Source organism: Hoplias malabaricus, chromosome 15 (genome assembly GCF_029633855.1).
Source record: "Hoplias malabaricus isolate fHopMal1 chromosome 15, fHopMal1.hap1, whole genome shotgun sequence".
Lineage (NCBI taxonomy): Eukaryota > Metazoa > Chordata > Actinopteri > Characiformes > Erythrinidae > Hoplias > Hoplias malabaricus.
In genome coordinates, this window is record NC_089814.1 from 18651981 (window position 1) to 18668041 (window position 16061).

General features: G+C 36.5%; 2 protein-coding genes across 5 annotated transcripts in view; one reads left to right on the plus strand and one right to left on the minus strand.

Annotated features, from left to right (window-relative positions):
* stim1b (stromal interaction molecule 1b) overlaps positions 1–5685 on the minus strand; it is a 31739-nt gene extending 26054 nt beyond the window's left edge. For 2 of the 4 annotated variants that reach the window (XM_066645662.1, XM_066645661.1), the window contains exons 1-2: positions 5164–5685; positions 4160–4280 (exon numbers count right to left, since the gene is read on the minus strand). In XM_066645662.1, the coding sequence (XP_066501759.1) occupies positions 4160–4274 (115 nt within the window). In that variant the 5' untranslated portion in view covers positions 4275–4280; positions 5164–5685. The remainder of the gene's footprint in view (positions 1–4159; positions 4281–5163) is intronic. The other 2 variants (XM_066645664.1, XM_066645663.1) reach the window with 2 other exon arrangements.
* Positions 5686–8540: 2855 nt separating this feature from the next.
* Positions 8541–15813, plus strand: rhogb (ras homolog family member Gb). Its single transcript, XM_066645544.1, has 2 exons — positions 8541–8755; positions 12877–15813. The coding sequence occupies exon 2, from the start codon at positions 12913–12915 to the stop codon at positions 13486–13488; it is 576 nt and encodes a 191-aa protein (XP_066501641.1). The 5' UTR covers positions 8541–8755; positions 12877–12912; the 3' UTR covers positions 13489–15813.
* The last annotated feature ends 248 nt before the right edge of the window (positions 15814–16061 follow it).

The window sequence follows — 16061 nt, forward strand, 5'->3', positions numbered from 1 at the left end:
CATATTTTGTAAACGATAAAAAAAATCGTGATATCGTGATAATTGTGATATTCTGCCTTGTTTGCATAATGACTCAGCAGAGCAACTTTTCTGTGTTTGTTTTGTTATTTACTGTGAAGCTTTAAGGTTACGTTTTGTATAATTGTTTCCTTTTGCTGTTTATACACACACTATTTTCTGCACTTTGGTTGTTAGGTAGATTTTTATGCTATATTATACAAAATCAGAATCTTAGTAAATTGCCGTTGCTTACAAAATAAGCAAATGTTTACTGATTTCTTTTGTCATTTCTTTATATTTGAAACATTTGTAGTAAAATACAACTTTTTAATAAATAAAACCATTTAATGCTATTAATATATATTAAATAAATGTTATTAATATACCATTTATTTTGTTGCATTAGTGTGTTCTTGAAATCAATAAAAGTATTTTTCAGTGTTTTGTTCATATCGCCAAGAATATCCTTATTTACTAGTGAAATATCGTGATATCATTTTAAAGCCATCCCTATGTCAGTATACACAAAATGACATGATATATTTTGTGAACTAGAGTATATTGTGCTGGCATAAAGGGATGTGCATCCAACATCTGACCCATGATATTTCATTATAACAGAAGACAAATAAGAACATATGTAAGCCTTAAAACGTTAAAGTACCACAAAATGTAAAGGTCCTATGTAAATTACAGGATTTCTGAATTTTTATTTGTGTTTGCTAGGCCTCAGCTTTGTACCCTAATAACTTTCAAGTGAAAGGGCAAAGCAGACTGGATTACAGTCCTTTTGCCAGAGTAAAAATAACTAAATGTCAAAGTAACTGCAGTGAGTATGAATAATTGCAAATTAGGAAATGTATATGCAATCAGGTGACAATATAACGGTGCCAGGCTTATACTGAACATGTCCAGTCTGAGACATCCTAAAGACACAGTGTCTGAGATTAAGAGATAATGGGGTTTAACATTTTTGGCAATGGAAACTGCAGAGATCCCTCACTTACTTCATCAGTCAGTCTGTTCTAGTGTGAGCAAACAGATCTATGGGCCTAAATGAAGGCAAGATATAAACAAATCCTCAATAAACCATCATAGCATTAACACTAAAATAAGCTGAGCACTTTACCAACCCTAGAAGGTTTCCATAAAAGGATAGCACAAACAAAAAGATTCCAAGTCTTACTGCATGAATGCATTTTAAAATAAAGCTGTGTAATAACAGGCTGCATTAGATATTTTGAACAGGATAAGTAAATTGGATACAAAATACAGAATAAGCCTTTAAAATAAAGACAAATCACACACTCAGATTTTATCAATAAGCATTAATATACGGTTGGCATGATATGCCACTGAGTTGTGGGTCAGTGGAGCACAGAATATCTGTTCTGGCTTTAAGTCCCATTCTACCACTTGACAACAGGAACCATACAGACCACAATATAATATCAGTATCAAAATAAAAGGTCACAAGGAGAATACACCCTACAAAGCACACAGGTAAGGGAAAGGTCATTAATCTGACAAACATTATGTAACACTATGCCAGAAATAAGTTAATAAATTGGCAGCTATTAAAGATTTATATTCTCCTAAAAGTAAGTGTTATGTTAAACATCCAACAAGTCTGAATGAAGAACACCACAAAAGGTAATAAAAAACAGCTTTAAAAAATTGCTTTTCAGGTGTATGGGAATTGTGTAGTTGTGATCCTAACATTCTGATAAACACTTGTGATTGGCAACCCCCAGTCCAGGACTCCTACTCCAACTCCAGCAAAACAAAGAAATTAAACACACCACTGCAAGCTAGGTAATATAAGTCAAAGGGATTCTACATCTTGAAAATATTTTAAAGAATGTATTGTTCTTCTTTTAATTTATGCAACTTTGGTCATTTGAAACAGTTAGAAAACAAAAGGTTGGAAAATTTGCAAGATGGTTAAAGTGGGTTATATGTGTGAGGTTAGCATTCACTTTGTGGTTAGTTTTCTCTCAGTACGTGTGTCTGTAAGAGTATTTACAAGACATATGGTGTACATGCATAGAATATGCCCACAAGTGCCAGATTAACCTACTTAGAAAAACACAAGTTTAGATACCTGAGGGCTTAAAATGAAGTTTTTCCTTGTTCATTTGTTTTTCATTTAAATTTTAGGTCTAACAGATAAAGTTGCATTAGCTCTGCAGCTTTGTCTTCAAAGCTAGTTTAAGTCCAGCTAACACAATTCCTTAAAAAGGAGAAGTTTGCTTTGAGCATTCCAGTGGATATTAAATGCTCTCTTCACCATTACAAGTTCAGCATCTTACACTACAGACCTATGCCCTGCAAATGTTGCAATGCATGCAAAGAATTCTGCACTTGTTTAAAAGTTATATCAAATATAAATAGGAGATAAAAATAGAAAATCCACAGTGTGTGTTTGTTCTTGAATGGAGCACTAAAAGGAAAATAGGCACTGGGTTGATATCCGTCATGTCTTAAGCCTGCTGTAAATAAATCTGCAAGTCCATCTCGAAAGGACTAATATACAGATTAAGTAATCTAATGATATACTATTAACTACTAATCATTTAAATTTACCACTTTTATCCTTTGGCCAGGAAAAATAAATGTATATATCTCTGAGACAACTCCAGTCACTGAATTTGACACATTGAGAATTTCTTATCATGAATAGATGAAGTTTATAAACTAATCATAGATGTGACTGTTCAGACATTACATTATCAGGCATACCTGCTAAGCAACTGGTCACTGAAAAGACATAAAAACCATAATATTCATATTTGCTCAATAAATGCAAATATATACCTATCAAACATAACACTATGGACATGTCCTTGTTTCTACACTCACAGTCCATTCTGTAAGCCCCACTGACCACACAGGAGCACTTTGTAGTTCTACAATTACAGATTGTAGACCATCTCTTCCACTGCATACTTTGTTTGCTCCTTTTCACACTGTTCTTCAATGGTCAGGACCCCAGCAGGATCCCCCACATAGCAGGTATAATAAGTGTGGTGGATTATTCTCAGTATTGCAGGGAAACTGATGTGGTGGTGGTGGTGTGGTAACGTGGGTCGCACTGGTATGAGTTGATCAGACAGTGCTGGTCGAGTTTTTAAATGCCATGTCCATTCTGTTAGACACCCCGCCACCCCCACCCCACCTTGTTGGTCCATTTTCTAGGTGTTGTAAAGTCAGAGATGTTAGCTCATCTTTTGGTGCACAGTTTGTTTTGGTCGTCCTTTAGTCATTCATCAGTGGACACAAAACCCACAGGACAAACAGTGAGTGCGGAAATAAGGAGACGGTCATAATCTTATGGTAGATCTGTGTATATCACTTTACTGGAGAAGTATGAAATATGCTTTACTTATTGAAACAATATCTAAACATTACACCTACATAATGACATAAAAGGGTTGGGCAATAGGAATGTATTTATTGCTATCTTTATCACATTACATCACAAAATTATTTTCTGTGCATACACTGGATATTTTCAAGACCTTACAAATAAAAAACTAAATCATTGTATTCTTATTTTCTATTGTATTTTTCCACATATTGCACTACTGATTTATTTCCTGTATCAACATCTCAATTTTCAGAAAAACTAAATATCATGAGGCATATTGTGCATCACTGAAATGTATTATTAGTACACAATATATAGTTATATTTAGTGTTAAATTACAGCATTATACATATTTCTGAGTACATTTTAAACATCAGAGTACTTCAAGAACAATAAACTACAAATTCATGTGTCATAAAAAAAAGCAGATTTGACCAGGAAAAGAGTAATTAGCAGGCAATAGTACAGACAGTTCTTCAAGCAACAAATGAGAAATTAAAACATACAAACACTGACATTATAATGTTTGTGTTTGTCATTATATTATTCAGAAAATGAACAGGTAAAAACAAACAAGAGTAAATGGGAAGGGAACATGCTGGACACCATCACTCAACCACTAGTGCAGCACATTAATAAAACATTTGTGTATCTCCTGTCAGGGGACTCAGGGGATTAACAGGGTGTTTAATTTTCCTTAATGAGTATTTTAGAAAACCATAGTACATTCCTTTCCACATACCAGCATTTATCAAATCGCCCACTTTTCCCCAGTAACACATCTCTTACCAGACAATCCACTGGCTGACTGCAGGTGGTCTGTAAGTCTTGGATGGTCTGCTGCACTCCTCCACAACAGGCAAAGGCATGCGATACTAACACAGACAATGCTTAGTGAATCCATGCTAACCTTAAAACAGAAACAGGAAAAAACTTTAAAGCCACACAATGCCTCTGTTATATTCTGAGAAATTAAGTTGGACATGCAATATCAATACATGACTGATCTATGGGCTATTACACAGCAATTTGTAAATTAATTCTATATAATATTTAAACCTAAAAATTACAGCTTTAATATCACTGTAATGCTCCACTAAGCTGTAATAGGGAGAATAGAGCCCCTGTTGCTACTCCAGGCTCTGCACTGCAGAAACATCACTATGTTAATTTTGGAGGGCATTAGGTACCCCCCTTAAGGTTTTTATGCATAGTTTGTGTGTTGAAATGTAAACAAAATCATTTTTTGCAGTTGTGATGTGAAATTGTTCATATGAAAAACACTCCCTGACACCTTAAAAGCGGTAGTGTCTACAACACAAATTCAGTGATTTTATTTAATATTCGGAACAGTTATTGAACCTACACATGTTCTTAACTTTTTACATGTGCTGCTTATGATCAAAACATGTTCTGCATGTATCTCTTCAAAGAAAATTGATAATATATAATATGTTTAAAGACAAAACTGTCATAAATTTGTCTGTGAGAACATCTGGTTCCTATCAGTAGCTCAGTGAACAATTCAGACTAGGCATATTTTTATAGAATAGAGCTTTTAGCACAAAGACACCCTGAATGGCAAGGTTTACAACTTAATTTATTAATATCTGCACAAATGTATAACAGTCAAACATATTCCCCATTAACTTCTGCAAAGAGTCCAACTGGGCTTTCTTTTCTGAGGCCCACATTCCTCATAAGTACAGAACAAAATGTAAGAAACAAATAATGAAAATACGGCTACGTTATAAATATTTTTGTCAAAAAATAAGAAAAAAATATTGTGTTACCTGAAATAAATAAAAATCCGAGACTCTGTGGAGGATTACAGGTCAGAGCTATCTTTTCATATCACAGTGACCGGGCTCCATTGAGACGTCAAGTGAAGTTTGGAAGAGGATGCCGTTCAGTTAAATTTAAAACCCAAAGCTGCTAGGATACGTTGTTTCTTACGAGCTGCAGTGATAATCCGAAAGTTTTCACTAGAAGATAAATAAGATATATTGTGAGAACCTACAGAGATTGTAGCGTATCCCCGAGATAATAGTAGAGAGTTTAGTAAAACACGTTAATCTCCTCCGCCCCTCAAAACAAGCAGCAGTCTTCCGGATCTTTTGTGAGGAACGCGGTTTTTCCTGATGTTTAACGGTCGTCCCCAAACGTTATTACTCACAGCTAAACTAAGAATGAACAGAGAGGGACATGCCCGCTTTCCCTCTGTGTGCTCCGTTTGCTGGCATGAACAGAATAGTCTACTTAAAAAAAAGATAACTAATAGCCTACCTGTCTACTTACGAGAGCCTCACTTCTAAATATGGAGCAGTGCAGCCCCCTGCCGGTTGTAATCAGCACAAAGGCTCAAAGCCGGATATTTACATATGGGGTGTTCACATATGTCTCTCTCACACACAGGCGGGGAGATATAACGGCCTTCCCCAAACCGGTTCCTCCCCATTACCATTTCTACATACAGAGAGTGTCATTCCGTAGGACTTTACAGATATGTAGGGCCCTGTTAATATAAAGATTAATGCTATTGTAAATATTGACTCAAAAATTGTAAATAAATGGGGCTTAGATGAGCCAGACATTCAAGTTTGCCCAGTGCAACACGTCCATTCAAAACACAAGCCATGTGTTTGATGAATTACTCGAAGACAAATGTCATTGAACTCTCAATTTTTGTCCTACAGTGAAAGAGGAACTCTTTTGACACAAATCTGAGTAACAATATATCATACATGAAAAATATTTTTACATAAACAAAAATAAAATGTGACTCTTCTGGGTTCAGTTATTTAAATCAGCATTTTTTTTCTTAAGCCACCATTGGCATGAAAGAGACTGGAGAAAGTGGTGGTAGTGTTAGTGTGTTTTGCACTAGTGGATCAGACATTAGCTCATTTGTTGCCGCACTTCTTGTGTTGATTGTCTTCTAGTCCTTCATCACTGGACACAGGATGCTGTTGGCTGGATGTTTTGGTTGGGTGGATATTCTCAGTCCAGTAATGACACTGAGGGCTTTACATTTTCTGGCATCCTTGCTGTGTCTGATCATCTTGTACCAGCACACCACAAGCTAATACACCACTGTGTCATTGTCACTGCAGAATTATCCACCATCCAAATTATACCTGCTCTGTGGGGGTCCAACCCACTGAAGAGCAGGGTGAAATGGGGATAAGAAAGTATGTAGAGAAACAGGTGGACTACAATCTGTAATTATAGAACTACAAAGTGATCCTGTATGATCAGTGGAGCTGATAAAATTATTTTTTTTCTAATACGTTTTTCTGGACTCCAGCTTAATGTTAGAAACAATTATTGTCTTTATATGGACCAGTATACAAACTTGAACAATGTAAGACTATTATATGAAGTCCTCAAAAAGCATGATCTATTTTTAAAGCAGAATGCACTGTAAATATGCACTGTTGACATCAATAGTTGCAAGTCACCTATTACGCTGCTAGCACATATGAAGGACACTGCAGGATTTACTCATTTGAAACATACAGGTGCTTCTTCATTGGCATCAATAGTTGCAGAGCATTTCATCACTCTTTTAACTACTATAAGTGACAAATTGGCACTTGAATTGATGTTTCATGGCACTGTTAGGCACTTTCTCTGTGTCTGTATACCATTCACTTCACTCTGATGGACACTTTATATCAGAATGTTTTGTGTACATCTCCACAACTGAATTATTCAGAAATTAAAAAAAATCCCCTGAAAGTGGCATATGAAATTCTTTAGGAATACTACAAAAGCTGGTATTCATTCATTCAATCATTCATTCATTTATTCACTTTTCTTGTTCAGGGTGGGTGTGGGTCTGACCTGGAATCACTGGGCACAAATCAGGAATACACTCTGGATGGAGTGCCATTCCATTACAGGGCACCACACACTCTTAGACTTACACTTACACTTATAGAACCACTTACACTTATAGAATTTTCATTTAGTTTTTTTTTTTTCAGAAGAAGAAGTTAATTGTGAGAATACAGTGAATTTAAACTCAACTGATCATGTCCCTTTTCCACATCTTTGTAGATGTGCATGTGCACTGAGTGTATTTATCTTTGCAATGAGTGGTATTGTCATATTTGTAACCGTTAAATGTACTTTTTTAAAGTGTTAAATATTTCAGACATCTGGTTACTAACAGGTGCGTCACGGTGGCACTGCAGGTAGTGTCACCCGCCCGGAAACTGTTAGGCGTTTGGTATGTTCTCCCTGTGTGCGTGTGGTCTTCCTCCTGGTGCTCCGGTTTCCTCCTATGGTCCAAAAACAAGTTAGTAGGTGGTTTGGCGACTCAGAAGTGTCCATAGGTGTGAGTGTGTGAGTGAATGTGATGCCCTGTGAAGGACTGGTACACCCTCAGGGGCATGTTCCTGCCTTGTGATTCCGGGTAGGCCCCAGAACCACAGTGACCCTGAACTGGATACCCGGTTACAGACAATGAATGTGTGAATGAATGGTTACTAACAGGGCGGCATGGAAACACTAGAGGCAGAGCCACATAGTTTTGGGCTTCTGAGGGTTATGGGTTGTGCTTTAGGTCAGTGTCTGAGAGGATATTGTTGTGTTCTACCTGTGTCATCAAGTGCTCCAGTTTCTTCTTCAGGTCCTAAAAACATTTGTTGATAAGTGGACTGAACATGAAGAATTGACCATATGTGTAAATGTGTGTGATGCCTTGATGGACCAGAGGCTAGGGTGCATTCCTACCTTCTGCCCAGTGATTCTTGGTAGGCTCTGAATGAAATCCTGATCAAGTGGAAGTGGTTAAACTAAATGCATGAATGAATGGTTCCTAACAACAGCACTGTAAACATTTCTGAGGGATTTCCAAGATTTACATAGGCCAATTCATATCAAACCTAATGAAACTAATGAACCACAGGGCTACATTATGTTCTATACATTTTAAGGTTTCAATACAGGCCTTTAATTCTGAGAAAAGAAAAGAAAAAAATTCAAAAAGAATTCCCCTTTGAGTTACGACTCGCATGACGGGTAAGTGGAGACTCAGTAGGAGGTGTGTGTGATAATGCTTGTCCTGTATTTAAATCTAATTAAGATGTATAATTTTGTGCGTAGGCCAAGCTTAAACTCTAGAGTACGAGGGGTGAACGCTGCGGGAATTCCCTTTACTCAACACACATCTTAACGCCCACATGGACATTTTCATAGCCTCACTTCGGCAAACTTCCTCAAACATGCCGTTAAGCCATACTTCCTCTCTCTTAGGGGTGCACTCACTTCCTACATAGTTCAATAGCCACATCTACGGCTCTGAGAGATTGACCGTGTTTACAGAGGGATTCGCTTCTCGCGTTCGGAGACACGACTGAACGGGAAAGAGCATGTTTGGTAAGACCCGTTCCTTTCTGTCTGGTAACACTGTAACCTTGTGACTATGATAATTACACTGTGAGAACATGTTCCTGCTTGTTTTTAGAGCCGGGCGGTGACTTCTGTCTTACTCTGTTTACCAGAGTGACGAACAGATGCTCACTGAAGGCTGTGATCTCCTTAATCCTACGGGTGTACGTTTTTAGTTGATTTGCTTGATTTCATATTGAATTGTGAACATGTTGGGGTCTTCACAAGTCTTCCCCAGAGATTTCTCTTCGTTAATGTGTTCAGTGTATAGCAGCTGCCACTCCCCATACACTTAGGCACTGGTTTCCTATTTCTCAAATGAGAATGAGAATCATCCTCTTATGACTTGGCAGCTTCGACATGACTATAACAGCTTTCTGTTTGAGTGAATTTAGCTATTTCTGCAAATTCAGGTCTGTCCCGTTTACAGTCAACGTTTGGCCTCAGTGAATGACCCTATGTTTTTTTTCTGTCAGGAAGTCAACTCCACCTGTAAATTTCTTATTTCACTGAGTCCCATTTAAACATGACCTGTTAAATTAGATTGGGAAATAGATATGATGCAGAAACCATCCTGCTGTAAAAAAGACCATTACTACGTTAATACATTCTGCTGTCTAATTAGAATTGGGAATGTCTGCAGCTGAAACCATGGGTGTCTTTTAGGACTCCCATAGATCCCTTTCGAAAACAGTTTACATGAATTGTACTTTAAATAAATCCCCACTCATATGTTAAACAAGGACATCTTACACTGTCATACCAGCCCATCAGGAGAACACAATTTACCAGTTAGTCCCAATACTGAGTACTGGGCACCACCTGGAAGCAGCAGAATTTTTTATTTTAGTCGAATAAACCAAGCACTTGCTTTTCCATGAGGAAAAGTGGAACTGTCTAAATCCTCCTTCTAAACATTGCAAGACTGACCATGTATGTTGCTATCATAACTTTGCAAAGTCTGTTCATCTGTTCCTATTCCCCTCTTTGAACTGTAGCATCTTATAAAAAAATACTTTTTGTAATGTTTGCTTTACTTTTCCATGATGGCAATAATAACCAATGACAAAAAATTAGCTGACTAAACTAATTAAAGCAGAACAAACCTTTGTGAAAGAACATTCTTTACTCAGCAGTTTATCACATCAACATGCTGATACTAAAGATATTTCCTTATTAAGCCTTCCTCTTACTATTTACCCTAACTTTACCTTCAGAGTTCAGCAATTAAAAAAATAAAAAAGGCTAACTGAATGTAGGGCTCAAGGGTATATTATCAGATACTATTTTTAAATGTCAATAGCACATTTACACTAACTGAAGACACTTTCATTTGTGAGTGAACAGGAGAGCCACCGCTTATTTGTACCAGTTCTTTAGTGATCAGAATTGTACTCCATGAGAAAGTTAAATAGCACATATTGTCCCCACAACCCTTTAATACATGTACTGTCTGTTACATATTCCTCCAGCTTTGCATAGATAAATCAAATAAATAAAAGCATAAACAACTCAAGTCATTCAACATTATATCTTTCCATAAACCACTAGAGTAAACTCAGCATGTATCTTTTCGTGAAGTGGTTAAGGACATAGCTTAAGTAGACACTTCTAGTTTTGTTTTACTTTGTTCTTTTCAAAAGCAACAGTTCTCATTTCTTTCTTTAGATACATGCTGTACAAAGTGTCAGTTTAAAATTAGACCTAAATTTAACAGACAGAACTTAGTATGCAGTACAACGCTTGTGTCTGATTTTAGGCTTTTGATGAGTATGAGTTTGAGATTATTAGATTTACAGACATTATTGTTTAACGTTTCCTCCAATTTTTTTTACAGAAATTGCTACCATGCAGCATTCTATCATATTTTGACAGCAGGCATTGTCTCAAAATTGTAACATCATAAGTTATGTTTCCCTTTACTAAAGCAACAGTGATTAAAATATGCTAATGTTGCTGGGTTTACTCTCTCAGGGCAGAATTTTTATTTTAATTAGTGTTTCTGTTACATTTTCTCATCATTCTTGCATCAGACTCAACAGACTATTGCTCTTGTCAATAGAGAAGTGACAGGAGGATGAGGCTGGCTGTCAGAGTTGTTTGGCCGCGTTCTTGGCTCACTAACTCTACTGGCTAATGCCTTACAGAAGAGGGCTGGGCCCTGAACTGCGCTCTTTCTCTCCCACTGTCCCTGGAGATTGGGCAGAGACAATCTTGCCTCATTCTCGTGTGGTCAATTATCTGCCGGACTCTGGCATGCAGAATGAGTGAAAAATAAAACAGGGTGGGGAAACACTGAAATATTTTGTACTTATTCCTAGAGCAGCATTCTGGACTTCAAACAACTGTAACTTCAGACTAAGTGGAACTCATAATATATATATAAAATGAGGTATAACAGAAAGTCAGTACAGCGCTGCTGCGTTTATTTTTGAATATATAAATAATGTACACAAATAAAACAACAAGAAACAAGTATATGACATTTTATAGTGCTTGAAAAAGCAATAAATACAACATGTCTAGTGAAGGAAAGCTACAACATAGATTATGTATAATTTCATCTAAAATGTTTTATTCCTTTGCTGTTCTTCTGTAACATTAACCACTCCTCCACAGTGGACAAATCTTTGCAGTAAAGCTTTTCACCACAAAAAAAAAAAAAAAAAAAAAAAGAAATCACACTTCCTTTTTCTTCTGGTGTTCCTTTTTACAGGGGTTAATGCAGCTACACATACATTCATGGAGTGCACCTAGGACATTTGCAATCCTTAACCTATGACCCATTCTTAACTTTTTTAAACATACATTATATCAGTATGAGTGTGTAGTATAGCATGTTACTCTCCTCAGTGATACCCCCCACCCCCCGCCATATGAAAATGTGCTTTAGCACTGTGGTTTACAAACAAGAAGCTGCTAAATAAAGATAAAAAAAATTCTGTACTGGAAAATAGTTCAGATTGTGTGACCATTATTTTCAACCCTACTACATGAACTCTGTAATTCAGCTATCTAAGTTTCTGATAGTAAAATCTGTGGATTCCATGATGAAATGAGAGGGACTGGTCTTGTTAAAACATAAATCCAAAACATTGTTTCACGAAGTAACAAATGACATCAAGGCTATGATTGTTTGCATGAACACAAATATTAGGTTGATCATTAATTTTCCCTATTACCGTCCAGCTTGTCAATCTAATAAATGAATTACAAACATACATGCAAGTTTTTTTTTTGGAATCTCAAGCCATGTATTTGTCTATCAGCATCATATTGTTTATCCAGCCATGAAAGCGGACAATTCAGCATTTGTTTGTTGAGTTAAATATTAACCATTTGCTTTTGTTGAACTATATGAAAGCTGCCCAAAGTGTAATTAAGCTTGGCTGGTCAGGACAATTTATTATACCCAACTATAAGGTTGCCAAAATGTCATCTCCTCACCCAAAAGAAACATGTCTTAATGCTATAATTAACATACATTTGTATTTTTTATTTTCTTTAAAAAGTGTGTTATGTGATGTAATGGCTTACAATTAAAATGGTGACTTGAAAAATACCTAATTTCATTATATTGTCACTGTCCAATTAAAAAAGTGTATCTACAAAGTAGTAACCGTCTCAATTTTCAATGGCACTGAATGTAAAAAAAAAAAAAAAAGATTTTATTTCAAGCATTTTTGTATCTCTCTCTCTCTCTCTCTCTCTCATATATATATATATATATATATATACATATATATACCTTAACTTGCTTTGTCTTTTTGCCAGTTTTAACCCAGGCTAAGGCCTGAAACTTTTTGAAAAGCTAATTTCCCGTATTTAATTTGCTTGTTACAGCACTCCCGCCACTCCATTTGCCATGTCGTCCTCCGGGCTTCTTGTGGTGTATTTTGTCAGAATGAACACGCATACCTTAAAAACATGATAAAGAATAATTGTGGGCTTATGTTTCTAAGTAAATCATATGTCAGTTATACCATGATTGATATATATGAGGGTTAATTAAGCTAAGTTGACTGGTTATTTCAGCACTGACCATGATGGTAAAAGACTCTTTGACAGTAAGAGTAATGTGCTGTGCTCTTCTTCCCCCCATTTATCAGATTGTTGAAGATTGCTGTGCTCCCTCTCCTCCCAGCATGCAGAGCATTAAGTGTGTGGTGGTGGGCGATGGTGCAGTGGGGAAGACCTGCCTCCTCATCTCTTACACCACTGGAGCCTTCCCCAAAGAGTACATTCCCACCGTGTTCGACAACTACAGCTCACAGGTGAGCGTAGATGGCCGGACCATCAGCCTGAACCTGTGGGACACTGCAGGTCAGGAGGAATACGACCGCCTGCGCACGCTCTCTTATCCACAGACCAACGTCTTCATCATCTGCTTCTCCATCTCCAGCCCACCATCCTATGAGAATGTTAAGCACAAGTGGCATCCTGAAGTCACACACCACTGCCCCAACGTGCCCATCCTGCTGGTGGGCACCAAGAGTGACCTACGCACTGATGTAGAGCTGCAAAAGAAGTTGAAGGAGCAAAACCAGGCACCCATCACACACCAGCAGGGCCAGGCGCTTGCTCGTCAGATCCACGCTGTCAAGTATATGGAGTGCTCAGCGCTCAATCAGGATGGCATCAAGGACGTGTTTGCAGAGGCTGTACGCTCCTTTCTCAACCCTCAGCCAGTTGTGTCGAAAAAACCCTGCATACTCCTCTGAGAACACATAAAGGGGGAGAGAAAAAATATTATAGCCTTGTTTTCAATTACAGAGGTTTTTATGCTAATATTATAATAGAAAATGTGTAATGAACCTAACAGAATCAAAGTCTTGTGAAAAGACATTGTCGCTGTTGTAACAAGACCTCGTATTCTCAGATGTTTATAGAGTGTTCTTAAGGTAATGGCCCAGGGAACAATATACTTACACTTAATGTAGTCTGTCAGCCAAGTTTGGTGACCGAAATGTAACTTGTGCTAGAGTTACAAGATTATGAGGCTATCATTTCTAAAAAAAATAATAGAAGTGAACCAGAAACTCACCTGTTGTCTAAAATATCTGATGCTGTTTTTAACTAAACAGTGAAGTGTGTTCTATAAATTTAAGAGGAACAAGATGTAGTTTGAGACATTTTTTTGTATTAATATATATTGACATGGATCAATATGGAACAGATTCATTTATATTAACATCTGTAAATATAACCAAAATATAGCAAATGAAATGAAAATTATATTTTCTTATACTAAAAGTTAACAGCAGATGGTGTTTTCAAATGGTATAAAAAAATTATACAACATAAATATGTGGTTACAAGGTTTTCTTCTGACAGCGACAATATCCTACAGAAATGGAGCAAAGTAGCAAAATGAGGAATGTACTGTATTTAAATTGCAATAAATGCTGTACCCCCAAATATAATACAAGACATACAAACAGACAGATTACTGAGAAAAGTAGCAAAGTTTGAAGGCAATATGAAGCACATACTTACCTTTTCATGGACTACAGAATCATCTTGTGATATTTCTGAGAACGGGAGATGCCTGTGGATTTCATGACCTCATAAAACATTTCTGTGCCTTGTTTTGAAATATATCTGAGAAATATTTAGTACATTAAAAATAATAATAAAAAAGACATTTATAAAGTGCAGGTTCTAGCAGCTATAATGAATTTTTATTTCATTAATTAATACTATGCATTTGATTGCTTTTATCAAAACAGGGATCTGTAATTTTACTTTACTGATTGTATTTATATGACAAAGCTTTACACTGCAAAAAAAAAAAATATTAAAAACCTTTTAAATATAATTAATATATGTAATATTACTCACAATAAGGCTGAGTTAGAACATTATGTGATTTTTCATACTTCTTCTAGACAGCAGTATATGTTTACGTAGTTTTACCCAAAGAAAGTGCCTTTTCCATCAGCTGGGGATTTTACCTGTTTCTAGCAGAATTATCAGATTTTTTTTTATTTAACAAGACATGTGATCTAGCAATTGAATAAGACTAGACCCAAAACAAGCAAAGGTTTATACGAAATGTATTTCTTTTTTCTTATAACAGTAATTTTACAACTTACAACTTAATGAGAAATATTAAATATATTAAGTAGATTTAAGAAGATTTTATTTGCTAAAATAGGTTTTTTTTTTTTTGGTTTGGTTTTTTCTTCCAGTGTTGGCTTTTAGTGTGTCCATCATCTGTGGTCATTTGGGTTTGGCTGGAGATAGATGTCAGGTTTCAACATTTCAGTCTGGGAGTCTATCAGTGGTATTCAGTAGTTTCTACTTGGAACCTTCAGTTTTGCATTGACCACACTACTTCCTCATGGTGCGGGAAACAGCATTCTGGCAGTCCATTCAGGAAGCAGAGGCTCCAGCACGCATCACACTGTACACATTCTACACACTCACTGTTTCCCCACAAAGCCTGGGTGGAGCTTAGCTGTAAAGCAGCTAGAATGAAAAACGCTCACACTTTCAGTGTTCAATGACTGATTCTGAATTGGCTCATCATTTTACTGCAGGCTTAAACAGCCCATGTGTATGCATCCTGAACTGGTCTTATTTACAAAATGTGTATTGCATATGAACATTTACATCTAAAATCATTTCCTTATAGATGCCAACATACCCCTTAACAGCTTCCTCAGTGGCCTGTGGCATGGATGCCTGGTTTTGAAAATTTATTGGTATAGAACATTAAGGCCGGAACCCATGTTCTTTAAAGTACTTCACACACACACGTGCTCATTTACAAAAAAACGTTATTTAAAGAATTGGCCTAAAAGGTTTTTTTGGAGCCAGAAAGAGTTCTTTTATGACTGTTTTTGGGATTAGTGTTTATGTGCCTAAGTATTTTCAATCACAATTTAGCATTCCATTGTTTACAAACAGTCATGGCATAAGTTAGGGTTAGACATTAATTAACTGTCACTGTCATTTCAGAATACTGTTCATATTGTCAGTACTTAAAAGACACTGATTAGTGATTTTATGTTTGGATTTTGTTGAATGCTGAATAAAAACTCAAACGTAATCAGTCACTACATTTTTTTGGCCTGTTCCAGTGTAACAGATTTTGGCTGTGTGTTGTATGTTTAATGGGCCAGCACTCACTTGTCTTTGAAACAGTGAATATCTGCTACATTTCAAAGCAACAGTTAAACAGCTCATTGTAAGTCTGATTTGATATAGTGGTTCCCTGCTCAAATGAACTGATTTTGTAAATGCGCTAATGAACAGTTATTCTGTGTAGGCTCTGGACTATATATATATA